The 14,479-nt window shown below is 36.6% G+C and overlaps 2 protein-coding genes and 1 pseudogene across 3 annotated transcripts in view; all 3 read right to left on the bottom strand.

Moving 5' to 3' along the window:
- LOC144554616 (putative aldo-keto reductase 1) overlaps window positions 1-14,479 on the bottom strand; it is a 55,859-nt gene that overhangs the window by 1,927 nt on the left and 39,453 nt on the right. The gene's annotated exons all lie outside the window — the stretch shown is intronic.
- LOC144553758 (G-type lectin S-receptor-like serine/threonine-protein kinase At2g19130 pseudogene) lies at window positions 1,716-2,915 on the bottom strand (annotated as a pseudogene).
- Window positions 3,266-14,479, bottom strand: part of LOC144554617 (uncharacterized) — a 59,333-nt gene continuing 48,119 nt past the window's right edge. Inside the window, exons 1-4 of one of the 2 annotated variants that reach the window (XM_078302933.1) lie at window positions 4,419-5,018; window positions 4,053-4,316; window positions 3,697-3,798; window positions 3,311-3,583 (exon numbers count right to left, since the gene is read on the bottom strand). In XM_078302933.1, coding sequence (XP_078159059.1) covers window positions 3,509-3,583; window positions 3,697-3,798; window positions 4,053-4,244 — 369 coding nt within the window. In that variant the 5' untranslated portion in view covers window positions 4,245-4,316; window positions 4,419-5,018 and the 3' untranslated portion in view covers window positions 3,311-3,508. Of the gene's footprint in view, window positions 3,584-3,696; window positions 3,799-4,052; window positions 4,317-4,418; window positions 5,019-14,479 lie in introns of those variants that run through there. The other variant, XM_078302934.1, reaches the window with a different exon arrangement.

Here is a 14,479-nt window from a genome sequence, read left to right as displayed (position 1 = left end):
GAAAGTTGGGAGAAAAATAAAAGATACAATATACAGTTCTTCATCCCCAAAGTTTTTCTGCTGCAAAAGTTATGATACGACCGTGAAGCAGCTGACACGAACAAATACCAACTTGATTTTTACCCGCTGCACAGTTTGTTACGGATATACTATATTCAGAATTTGGGACAATACGTGGGATGGGGTTGGCACCTCCTAATAAGCAGATCGTTATGAAACAGATAACTAAACGTTATCTAAATTACTGCATTTATATTGCGACTTATACTGCCAAGCAAGTACATGCCAAAAATTTCTATTTAATCAAGAAAAAAAAAACATAACACCTGCAGCAAAGTAGTACTAGTTAAAATGGAAAAGGATATACAATATGCCTAACGCTAGCTGTCAACAATAATTTAACATCCAACTTGGATTCAACAATAGGATAAAAAGATTCTTAACAAGTAAAAACTTCATAACTTAATGCAGCTACATAAATCAGAGAGAGGAAATTACAACAACAATAATGAAATAGAAACAAACTTAACAGTACAATGAAAAATCAACTGGCGTCAACTTCAAGGTTCTGAAACTCGGAATCGGAATCGGAATCGGAATCGGATACTTGACCGTAAAATTGGAATCGGAAGAATCGGCCAGAATCGGTTGAATCGGATCGGAAACTCGGATTTTTTTGGCAAAAGCTTATTTTGTACTTAAAAAGTAATTTGATAAATAATTTTGTTAAAATGAAAGTTACACTAAGATAATTCACTATTATAACCATTCTTCAAATTTTTCAATCTACGATAATTAACTATTTAAATATTGATAACGCTCATAATCATTAAATTCGGACGGATAACAATAAAATTTGTATGTAATCACTTATAAATTAAAATATATCTGATTTTAAAATGAAATAGACTATTCCGTAAGATAATAAAAATATATATATATAATTTATATTCTACATTTTTATAACAATCAAACTTCTAGCATTATACACGTGGAACTCTCTTTTTTTTTAATTCGAAACTGATTTTAAGTCTGATTGCATTTTTTTTCTCCTATTCTCTTTCTCTCTGCAAATTTGTGGGCCCATTATGAGTTTCTTTCCTCTCCTCCAATCACGTGGAACTCTCTTAATGGGTGATATATGAAGACACGGATCGAGGTCTAGATGTGTTTCTTATACTTAATCTTATCCGTTGATCTAGCTTGGATGAATGGCTGGATGGTCTTAGGGAAAAGTAAATTTTCAGAATCTTTACTAGCCTACACGCTGTACTGCTTAATAAATGTCATGATTTTTGTTCTCTGATCTCGGTGTATGTAAACCTATTAATGCATTGGATATCTAGAAACAAGATATTTATACACCATGTCTATTTATAATATTTGTCAATTAAACTTTCTTCTTCAAAGCTCAAGCATTAGTCTTTCTACAGAGAAACGACAATGGCGTGAACTTCTCCGATAAAAAAACACAGCTTGAAACTATTCGACACGGCTGAACTCGGATGACTCGGACCAAAACTCGGCTGACTCGGATAAAAAATCGGCTAACTCGGCTGACTCGGCACTGTTCATCCGAGTTTTGCCGAAAAACTCGCACGGACGCGAGAATCGGGTAAAACTCGGCCCGGACACCACCGATTCCGAGTCGACTCGGCCGAGTCAACTCAGAATCGGCCGATTTTCGGAACCATGGTCAACTTCCAGTGTAGAACTTAACCAACAACAGAGTATATGGAATCATTCTCAAGATCCACAAGCCTTTGGAGAGAACTTGGAATCGGAGGCATCACAACTTCAACAACACCCTCCAACATTTGAACACCTTGTCGCATCGATGATCTATCTGTTTCCATCTCTTGAATGCACCAACAAGCAACTTTACAAGCTATGTTTAGCTCCCCCATGTCGGCATTAATTTCCTTGCAACCTATCATCTAACAGGCACACAATCTCTCCTTGTCTAATTTTCATAGCAGCATAAAGAGGGAAGTATGCGCATTCTGGATTTTGGAATTTCTTTGTATTTCTCTTCCCTGATATGATTTCGAAAAGCATCGCGCCAAAACTATAGACATCAGCTTTTTTTTGTAATAGGTTGCCCAGAAATCCATTAGGGTTCAAGATAGCTGATTGTTCTTCTCATTGCAGTTAATGCTCTGCTAAAATGTCTCCCCAGTAGTTTTGCCATACCAAAATCAGCAATTTAGGACAAAAGTTGGCATCAAGAAGTATATTTCCAGGCTTGATGTCACAATGAATAATGCAGTCTCTACATTCCTCATGCAAATAAGTTAAACCTCTTGCATGCAATCCCAATCATCATTTTGTGATGGGTGTTTCACTTTAAACCAACACATTGATTTGAAAAGAGAATAGAATATAAAGAACCATTTGGCATGTACTCATACACCAACAACCGCCTAGTGCCTTCGGAACAAAATCCAAGAAGTTTGACAAGGTTTATATGCTGAATTATTCCTATCATTTGCACCTCCGTTCTAAATTGCTTCTCTTCAATACAAGCATTTTTCATTCACTTAACAGCCACAACAGTTGAATTTGGTAATGATCCCTTGAAAACACTACCAAAACCTCCTTCTCCAAGCTTGTGATAGAAATTCTTGGTGATATTTTTTGTTTGTGCATATGAATATGCTACCAGTTGGTCCCCAGTTATATCCTTTTAGTTGAAGACAAGGCAAATTGCTTTGTGCTTCCAAAAAAACAATAACCCAACAACCAATAAAGGTTGAAACTGCTATGGCTAACATAATTATAAACCAAGCGGTGAGGTAAACATTATTTCCCTGGAACAAAGTATGAGTTGGGTAATCAGAACTCTGTCATACTATTCTAGAAATACTATCATCACTACTACAGAAATTCCAATTATCAGCTGTTAAATTTGACATTTACCATCTGTTCTTATACAGCTGCTAATGGGATGGTTGATGCAAATATGAAGTTTTAACAACCGGTTAAAAACCGGTGTTAAAACTATTTGTAACAACGGTTTATAACCAAAATAACCGGTGTTATAAATAGTTCCAACACTGGTTTATAATCAAAAGAACTGGTGTTAAAACTATTTTTAACACCGATAAATTTTAAACAACCGGTGTTAAAGATAGGTTTCACTTAAATGGTTTGCCACCGGTGGTACTTGTCATTTGTAATTTATAAAAATTATGTTTATATTGGGCTAGCTAGCCCTCAAATTTGCTAGCTATAACAACATTCATATGCCTCAAAAACATAATTTTATAAATTAAATAATACATAATTAGATAAACATATTGATTGTCTTTTTTTTTTTTTTTTTTTTGGGAAACTGCCTCTGCCAAGGATTTTCATTAATCAAAATTAGGTACAGCTTGCTCATCATACTGTTCATCAAGCATACAATGCATACCCTAAAACAATCAAGGTAAACTAAACCCATAATAAGGAAAAAAAAGAAAAAAACCAGCAATCATATACTGGTACATATTGGTTTAACATTTTTTCATGAAAAACTTAACCACAACCTACGTACTTCATTAAAGCTTTCATCAGAACATGGCCCAGAAGGTAAAAAACACTGCATGCAAACATAATAAAACAGTTAATGTACCTATCTTGTATAAATTTTTAGTTAATCGTGGTTAGCAAGATAAAAACAGATAATGGTTATGAATCAATATAATATTATACCTTAGTTGGAAATGTATTGAAATAAGTAGTCACCAGCTCAAGCATTAACCGCATGACATAGTATCCACACCTCTTAACATCACCCTTCGGCTGCTGAGGGCACTATATTGTATATTTCAGACAAAGGATTAGTATTGTGAAAACTACTAAGTATAAGAAATCTATTATCCAATATCATAAATAAAAGCATCATGTGGTGTCTGCATGCAATCATGAATTACATCACAGTATAAGAGATCTATTATCCAATATCATAAATAAAAGCATCATGTGGTGTCTGCATGCAATCATGAATTACATCACAGTATAAGAAATCTATTATCCAATATCATAAATAGAAGGGAAGTTTTCTTTACCTCATCCAACATGATCCCTTTCTTGGGCCATTTTACAAAGTTCCCCACTGCATGGTCCAAATTTTTGACATAGATGGTCGATACGGGAAGAGGACACCCCATATAATCGCGTATTACTTTATCCACTGAGACCCTAATATACCCCTCTTTTATCTCTTCACAGTGGCTAGTGGCATGAGGAGTATTTGCCATGACTGTACCTTGGGCAATGACCGTTGGCTCATCCGGGTCAAATTAAATGAGAAGCTTGCAGCGCTTGGATTTCTTTATGTAAAACAGAACCAATCAGTGTTTTTCTTAATTGAAACTACATATCCTACAGAATGTATCAATTTCCTTGATCAAATTGAATTAAAATGTAAATACCTTAAGTAAATTAAAGGATGGACATAAATGGCCGAATTGTGACTGCTGCAATGAAGCCCTGGGCTTGATGAATCATCCACTGCTGGTTTGCCTATGACGATTGTTGCTTGAATGCTAGAAACAAGTCTTTCGAGATCTTCCATCTCTTCTTTGCATTCTGCACGTATTTCTTCAGAAATCTGAGTGCGCAACAACTCCAAGTCCGCACCCGTCAGTTCTTCTGAACGGGATTTCCTCTTAGCCTTCTTTGGTACCTCGAACCCTCTCCCCCAAGAAACAGTAGCACCAGCACCTCGTGTTCACCCATGATGTTCTTTATTTCCCAAGGCCCTCGTGAGTATATCATCCTCTCTATCTGGCACGAAGTCCCCCCTTCGCAGCCTCTGCTTCAGAATATCTGTTTTGTTGACAGAATAATAGTATAAATTCATTAGGAAAACAGTTTGAAAATAATAGAATTTACAACAAGTACAGTAAGATGTTACTGTAGCATAATTGTTATATTAGTAATCTTTGGTTATGAATATTTGGTATGAATCCTTGATTATGCATGAATCTTTGAATAACAAGTTACAGGTTAGAACCTTGGTTCCCAAACAACAATTAGACTAAAATTTTTCTATTTTCTATTCATTTGATACTGGTAAATAATAAGAAGAAGGTTTTAAATCTCTGTTTTTGTATATATCGAATAAGAAGATGACATGCCTATTAATAGGCGATTTGATTACATGGTAAGCTATACGAAATGGTAAGCATGAGCTGTCAATTAAACAAATACAAAAGAAAACTTTTATTCTTGATTGAGAAGAAATATTCGTCTCAGGTCTTCTAAAGTGTTTGATTAAAATGGAGAAGTCCAGCACTTGCTATTACGCCCCCCTCAAGCCGAAGTGACATCAGTCACGGTGAGCTTGGTCTTGAGAAATTGAAAACGGGATGTAGCCAAGGGTTTTGTCATGATGTCGGCCAATTGATCATTAGAGCAAAGGAAGCGAACATGCAATTCTTTGGAAGCCACTCGTTCGCGGACGAAGTGGTAGTCGATCTCCACATGTTTTGTGCGAGCATGAAACATGGGGTTTGCGGCAAGGAAAGTTGCTCCAATATTGTCACACCATAAGGTAGGAGTAGAGGGAAGGGGAATGTGGAGTTCTTGAAGCAAATACTGGAGCCAAAGTAGTTCAGCGCATGTGATGGCAAGACTGCGGTACTCGGCTTCAGTGCTAGAGCGGGAGACAGTTGGTTGCTTTTTAGCGCTCCAAGATATAAGGTTTCGGCCAAGATAGATGCAAAAGCCTGATGTTGAGCGGCGATCGTCAAGCGAGCGGGCCCAATCAGCATCGCTATAAGCATGAAGGTCACGAGAAGAGGCTGAGTAGATGTTGAGACCATGATTTAAGGTACCACAAATGTATCTCAAGATTCGCTTGACTGCGGACCAATGGTTGGTGGTGGGAGCATGCATGAATTGTGATACTTTATTAACTGCAAAGGAAAGATCGGGGCGGGTGATTGTGGCATATTGAAGGGCGCCAACAACGCTTCGATATTGGTGAGGGTTGTCAAAAGGGTCACTATCCTCTTTAGAAAGTTGAGAGCTGGCTGGCATTGGGGTAGGGGATGGTTTAGCAGTGTGCATGTTGGTGCGGGTAAGGAGGTCTTGGAGATATTTGGTTTGTGTGAGATGAATGCCATGGTTTGTGGAATGAACTTCAATTCCTAAAAAATAGCTAAGGGAACCAAGGTCTTTGAGCGAGAAGGCATTTTGAAGGTGAGAAATGCATTGGTTTATATGAGAGGTGTTGTTGCCCGTGATTAATATGTCATCAACATAGATCAAAATCATAGTTGTGTGATCATGGGAATGGGAAGTGAAGAGAGAGGGGTCATAGTGAGAGGCCACAAAACCAAGGGTGATGAGAACCGAGCTAAGTTTGGTGAACCAAGCCCGAGAGGATTGTTTAAGGCCGTATAGGGCTTTGGATAAGAGGCACACATGGTCGGGGTGGTCAGGGTCAATGAAACCAGGTGGTTGAGTCATGAAGACTTGTTCAGTTAGGTCACCATTGAGAAAGGCATTGTGCACATCTAGTTGTTGTATGGGCCAATTGGAAGAAATCGCAATGGAGAGAATGAGTCGGATGGTAGTTGGTCGTACCACAGGACTAAAAGTGTCAAAGTAATCAATACCTTCGATTTGGTGAAAGCCCTTAGCGACCAAACGAGCCTTGTAACGCTCAATGGAACCATCGGCACGTCTTTTGATGCGATAGACCCATTTGCATCTAACGGGTTGATGATTTGGTGGTGGTGGAACTAATGTCCAAGTTTTGTTGAGGGCAAGAGCATTCATTTCGAGAGCCATGGCATTGCGCCACTCGGGTTTTGAGTTGGCATGAAGAAAAGAGGAGGGTTCAGTTTCAAGTGTTGTGGAGAGAGCTATATGGTCTGGAAAAGTACGTGCACGCCTTGTGTTGTCACGATTTCTGGTTGTCATGGGATGTATAGATGTAGTTGTAGGAATAGAGGATGAGGTTGTAGCGGATCTGAGAGTTGTAATGGGGATATTTTCGTGGTTGTTGGGTAAATGTGAGTGAATGGTTGGAGAGGTTGGGTTATCAGGTCCAGTAGTGTGTGTAGGGTTGTTAGTTGGTTCGGCAATTGACAGGGGAGGTGTGGGCTGTTGAAGAGGCGGCCCAGTTTGGGTGTTAACAGGCCGAAAGGAATGAGAGGGGGAGTTAGATTGTGAATTGGTGTTGGGCTGTAAGTTTATTGTAGTGGTGGGAGCTGGGCCAAGTAATGAAGTAGAAGGGTGGGCTGTGAAGAGGGGAATTATTTGAGATGAATTTGGGGAAGTTTCGGCAGAGGCAGTAGAGGCAGTAGAGGCCGAGAGGGGTAGGTTTTTGAAGGGAAAAAAATCTTCATCAAATTGTACATGCCTGGATATATAAATTTTGTTGGTTGGTAAATGGAGACAACGGTATCCCTTTTGATTGGTAGCATAACCAATAAATAAGCAAGGAAGGGCTCTCATTTCAAGTTTATTGGAGTTATAAGGTCGGGTATAAGGGAAGCATTGACAACCAATAACTCGAAAAAAAGAGTAGTCAGGGTTTTTGTTTAAGAGTTTTGTGTAAGGTATTGAGTTTGAGTGAGAAGGTATGCGGTTTATAAGGTAAATAACACTTGAGAAAATCTCATCCCAAAAGGTGGAAGGTAAAGAAGCGTGAGACATAATGGCTAGGGCTAACTCAATGATATGTCGATGTTTTCGTTCAGCTAAACCATTTTGCTCGGGTGTGTAAGGGCAAGTTGTTTGATGTATTATTTGGGGAAATTTTTTGGTAATAGGCAAGTATTCAGTTCCACCATCAGTTCGCAAAATTTTTATTTTAGTTGAGAGTAGGTTTTCTACTTGGTTTTTGAAGCATGAGAAGAGGTAGGGTACTTCACTTTTGTTTTTCATAAAGTAAATCCATGTAAATCTTGAGAAATCATCCACAAAAATCACATAAAAACGAAAATCATTAAAAGATGTTATGGGAGAAGGTCCCCAAACATCGGAATGTATTATTTCAAGAGGAGAAGAAGTGGTAGAAAAAGAAGGTTTAAAAGGCAATTTATGCGATTTTGCCAAGCAACAATTATGACAAGTACTCAATTTTTGCGAATTACAAGGTAAATTGGCTATTTGAAGTAAATGTAGAGTAGTGGTGGATGAGGGATGACCGAATCGTGCATGCCAAGTGTCGGCAGAAGCACGTACGCCTAGAAGAGCTTGAGGAGGAGAAGTTGATAGTGATGAAAGTGAGAAGAGGCCATTAGTGCATGGAACTTGGAGGATAGTAGTCTTGGTGAGGGGGTCCTTGAAATAACAAGAGAAATTAGAGAATTCAATTGTTAGTTGAGGGTTATCAATTAGCAATTGAGAAAGACTAATAAGGTTTTTGGAGAATTGAGGGACATGTAGAATTTTAGTAAGAGAAATAGAATGTTGAGAAAAAGAAAGTTTAGAAGAACCGATGTGACGAATCGGTAAACCCGCATCATTGCCAATTTGGAGCATGTCATTGCCATCATAGTTGAAGAATGAAAAAAGGTTGTTGAGATCATTTGTGACATGGTTTGTGGCACCGGAATCCAAGATCCACTCGGAAGAGGTAAAGGCCGAGCTAGTCGGGTTTGCCACATAAGCTTGAAAGGTAGAGGGACGGCCTTGGTAAGAGGGATCAGGGTCATACCGAAAATAGCAAGCTTTGGCAACATGTCCAAATTTTTGACATATTTGACATTGGGGTTTTATGGAGCCATCAGGTAAAGGTTTCGGTCCAGAAGATTGCAATTTGGGTTTGAAGTTGTAATTGGGTTGTCTGTTTTGAGAGTAGTTGGGCTGATTTTGGTTCTGATTGGGTTTCATTTGGTATTGGTTTGGTGCAGGGAGTCGGTTCTGGTTTTGTTGCGAATAGTTAGAATTAATGGTTCGGGTTTGGTTGTGATAACCGGGTTTGGGTCTGACCAAATATGCTGAGTGTGAATCGGTAGAAGGAAGAGAGGTTATATTAGGAGACTGACCTTCGATTAATTTCTCAAAACCAAGCAACATGCCATGCAGATCCGCAAAGGTGAATGGTTGAGAGCGACTGGCGGAGGATGTGGTGATAGAGATGACAAAAGAGTTGAACTCTGGTCCGAGTCCGTTGAGAAGGGCAGAGGTCAAATCGTCATCGGTCATGGGCTGTCCGATGAAAGCGAGTTCGTCGGCAAGGCTACGGATTCGGTTCAGATAGTCGATGCATGAGGAGGATCCTTTCTTGCTGGATTGAATCTGGCGGCGGAGTTCATTGAGACGAGCTCGAGAGGCGGCCGAATAAGAGTGCTTGAGTGTAGACCAAAGAGAAGAGGTAGTAAGACATGAAGCCACCTGGCCTTGTACTGTTTCAGTGAGAGAGGACCTAATCCAGCCGAGTAACATCTGATCCTGGCAATCCCAATGGTGACGATCAACATCATTGCGAAAGGTTCGATCGGGACCAGGTTCTTCAAGAAAACGGGTGAGATTGAATCCATGGATAATAGGTAGAATCTGGGATTTCCAAGTGAGAAAGTTATTTTGATTCAATTTTGTGGCTATGGGGAAATTAAGAGGTATAATAGGTTGAGGGACAGAAGGAGGTATAATGGGTGGAGGAGGTGGAGGAGGTGGTTGGTTAGAAGGAGATGATGGAGGAGGAACGGCGCTGGCCATTTGAATAGCTCTGATACCATAAAAATTTTCTATTTTCTATTCATTTGATACTGGTAAATAATAAGAAGAAGGTTTTAAATCTCTGTTTTTGTATATATCGAATAAGAAGATGACATGCCTATTAATAGGCGATTTGATTACATGGTAAGCTATACGAAATGGTAAGCATGAGCTGTCAATTAAACAAATACAAAAGAAAACTTTTATTCTTGATTGAGAAGAAATATTCGTCTCAGGTCTTCTAAAGTGTTTGATTAAAATGGAGAAGTCCAGCACTTGCTATTATAGACGTTTTCAAATAAAGAAAATTATATTGTTTAAAAATAAATCGGGTAAGCAAAAATATAATATTTTAGTTTGTAATTTGGAAGTTTTACTGTATATCATGACCACACTCGTATATATATTTCATTATTGATATGTGGTTGGTAAATACAAAATTTAGAGAAGTCCAAGGGCATAATTGCAACTATAATAAGGGATGAGAATATAATGAAGAAAGACAGGGTTGATTAGAGTAAAATACAGAACCCGTACCAGTTTGACAATGAATAATTGAGGATTAAAATTAAGGTCCTTACTGAAAACAAGATGAACACCAAGCTACATATTCTGGCTTTATTTTTTGCCATTACATGCCTCCTTTGAATGATTGAAGGTAATGTCTGTTGCAGCAGTTGGACTCCTCCAAATTCAAATTATTGTTATTTTTGTAGAAATTTAAAGTCCTGCCAAAAAAATCAATACTGCTAACTTTAACCTTTTAATTAGAACATGACCCCATGAGAATGGATTTCTTTACTTAGCATTGCCTTAATAATTGATCTCTAAATTAAATTGAGTCAAATAATTTACTCCCACTGAACTGCCTCTTTCTAAGATACATAAATTGAGTCAAAATTGAGTCAAAATTAAATTGAGTCAAATGGTACCTTTCTTTCAATGTTCAGTACAATTCATTCTGGGAGATGGAGCAACAATTAGGTTCTGGACAGACCAATGGATGGGGGGGCCCTTAAGCATCAGGTATTCAGAACTGTATAAACATACTCAACAGAGTGAGGCGACGGTGCTACAAATCAACAGTAATGGAGAATGGACACTGGACATACTGTCAACACTGTCAGAAGAAGCAATACTACAGAAAGAGGCCCTAATGGCGGAACTACATATGCAGACCATAAGAATTGAATCCAAGGATGAAATTCAATGGAAATGGACGACACAGGGGTTGTATACTGCAGGATCATGCTACAACGCAATGAGACAAGGACCATTTGTAGCGGCTAGAGTGAGTAAGATATGGGAAATTAAGGCACCAGTAAGGTTCATGGTCTTCACATGGATTATGTTGCAAAATAAAATTTTGACACAAGAAAATATAGTGGTGAAGGGATGGAACTTGCCAAACATGTGCTACATGTGTAGAGCAGCGGAGGAAACGTGCGACCACCTATTCCATCGGTCTTGGTTCACAAGACAGGTCATGACACAGCTGGTTGATACATGGGAAGAATTGAAGGCACCCAGAGAGTTCCTGCACCAGCATTATATGGATAACATAGAGCAACCGGGGAGCAAGCTCTTGAGGCAAGTCCAAATAACAACCAGCTTTGTCGTATGGCGAGAGCGATGCAAACGAATTTTTGCTGATGAATCAAAAACATATGTTGGACTGGCAGCAGAGATCAAACAAGAGTGCAGAAGTTGGTTCATCATAGAATCGGGAGACAGAGATTAGAATAAATAAACCTATCGATAGCTCTTGGCTATTTTAGATGTTTTGTGTTTAATCACTTTATTTTTCTTTGATTTTACTGATTTCAAAAAACTACTTTACTTTGTAATTTTGACACCTGTCTGATTAATGGAATCTGAAGGCTCCACTTTCACATTTTTCTTTCAAAAAAAGTCAGATAACATCTTGACCGTCCAAGTATTTATAAATTATGACTAGTTTTTTATCTCATATATTTTTTTAAAGACCTTTATCACTTATGTTTTAGATATTATAAAAATAGTCGATCAAGTATATTATACACCGTAATTATTCATATAAACATTTGGAACATTTATTATTATTATTATTATTATTATTATTATTATTATTATTATTATTATTATTATTATTATTATTATTATTATTATTATTATTATTATTATTATTATTATTATTATTATTACTATTACTATTACTATTACTATTACTATTACTACATTTTTATTAAATTTGGTACTGGAAAATTATAAATACAAATATCTCATAAATATACAAGTATGTAAAATATATGAGATATACAAGGGGTTCTAAATGAATTTGGGATATTTTCAATTTTAAACAAATTCACACCGGTTATGCAATTAAAACTGGAGATAAATTTTATCACACCGGTTTTTCATTTATAAACTAGTGCACAATATTAATAAAAATTTGAAAAAAAAAATTGGTTCATTATACTACAGTTTCAAAATAAAAAATGTTTGCATTAAAAAATAGAAAATGGTAATACTATTTTTTATTTAAAAAGTTGCAAAATAAAGTGTGCAAGACTTAAAATTAAAAAACATTATTTTTACTTGGATCAATGGTAAATGTGAAACAATTTGCACCGGTTTTCTTTAAAACAACAGTTGGAGAAAATCCTATACTTTTTGCACCGGTTATTTATGGAAAACCGATGGTTAATTGTAACGCTACGTAGATTGAAAAAATTGATGTGAGAAATGATCTAATTTAAAATTTCATTTTTAATTAACTTAATTAATTAGTAGGCCATGATACAAATGAAATTGATTTTCATATCAAAAGAGGTCCAACCCAATTAAATTCCAGCAGCCCATATTTTGTTTTCAAAAAACCAACTCATGTAACCACCCCTTCATTTGAAAACTGATCACATCCCTTGTACACGTCTCATTCCTTTCACAAATTTAAACTACATAAAACCCTGCCCATCCCTGACCCCCCCTCTTATTTAAGACTTACCCCTCTCTCTCTCTCTCTCTCTCTCTCTCTCTCTTCACTCCACACAATCCTCACTCTCTAAACCGTCTCTCTCTCTCCTCTGTTGTAAGGATAGCAACCTATGTCCCCTTGTCTCCCACCCAATCAACGACCCTCTCTGCCATATATATATCTCTCTCTCAAACTGCTGCCATCCCTCTCTATTGTTTGGAAAATTTTTGCAAGAAAAGGTATAAAACAATTTATTATATACATACATTGATTGATTATATATATACACGTTAGTTTGATATATTTAGTTTGAGTGAATTTCTGCACTAAAAGTATAAAATGTTTTATCATTCTGTGAGTATACTTTAATTTGGAAATGTATTTATTATTAGTAAGAACTGCAAGTTTTATTTTAATTCGTTGAGTTTTGATATCTATTGAAGAACATAAAGTTAGTAGATATTAATTATAAGCCAGAAGATTAATTTTGGAATTTTAGAATATCATGTGATTATTAGTATTTATTTTAGTAACATCTGAAAATTTAATATTAGAAATAAGTATTTTCTTTAATATATTATAATCTGAAATTTTAGGTTTATTAATAATATCCTTTTTAGTTATTTTAAAACTGAAATTATCTTTTTATATAACCAGATATTCAATTGTGATCATATAATTGTATATATAATATATTACATCTAATTAATTTTCAATTATTATAAGGATCAAATAACATAAGCAAATTATTATTTTTATTATTATTTTTCTTTCTTAGAATACGAAGCAGAGAGGATATCCAAATGAGACTTTAAGCCGAATCAATTGTCAGACTTTTAATTAACAAAACAACATCTAACATGAGATTTGATCAAAACAGTCAAAATATTATTCTCGCTAATTAGCCTAGATAGTATACTAATTAAAAATTCAAAAGTTAGGATTAATATTAAGGGTTTTAGGAAACGAGAATCAGCGAAGTCAAATATTATTAATTAATGGTATGCTTATGTTTTAGGTTCGACTTTTAAGGATAATAACAACGTAAAAGACAATCAAGGAGTTACTCATATATCAAGTGCGGATTTTCTGGACTTTGTGAAATTATTACTTATCATTTTGTGTGCATTTATTTTTCATGCATATAGATGAATTATGAATGTTGGATTCGAACAACCATTTGACTTTGTTAGGAGATATTAAGATAGGATTATTCATTTGATCAAAAGACTTATGTGAATAGGATGTGTTGACTATGACATGAGTGATGTGTTAAATGAATGAACGTGAAATGAACAGATAATTAAAGTGAACATATATACTTGTGTATCGGGATGTATACATTGGGTCCGGTGTTTGACTAGACCCCTCGTTAACGTGATTGTAGGCGAAAGCGGTCCTATCACGGATATGATTGTAGGCTGATGCGGTCCTCTCATGGACGTGATTGTAGGCTAATGCGGTCCTGTCATGGACGTGACTATAGGCAGAAGCGGTCTTGTTACGGACGTGACTGTAGGTGGAAGCGGTCCTCTCACAGACGTGACTGTAGGCGGAAGCAGTCCTATCACAGTCAAGATCTAGTAGAATATGAATTCGCCGTCTAGTGAGACAAATAAATTGGTTTAACAGAAACTTGAAAGTGAATAATGGTTTAAATGTGTAGGATTGCATTGCATTAGTGGTATTTATGCATTTATTTTATCATATTTTATCTATATCATATTTGTGAGAACTAAGTAGATTTTACAACTCCGGGCTGGAACTGAATCCCGCACTGAGAGAATGTTTGAATCTCTCACCCGTTCCATATTTATATGGGTTCCAGGTAATGAAGAAAAGGCGCCAGAGCAAACG

Source organism: Carex rostrata, chromosome 5, assembly GCF_964058835.1.
Source record: "Carex rostrata chromosome 5, lpCarRost1.2, whole genome shotgun sequence".
Lineage (NCBI taxonomy): Eukaryota > Viridiplantae > Streptophyta > Magnoliopsida > Poales > Cyperaceae > Carex > Carex rostrata.
This window is presented reverse-complemented; position numbering and strand designations above follow the sequence as displayed.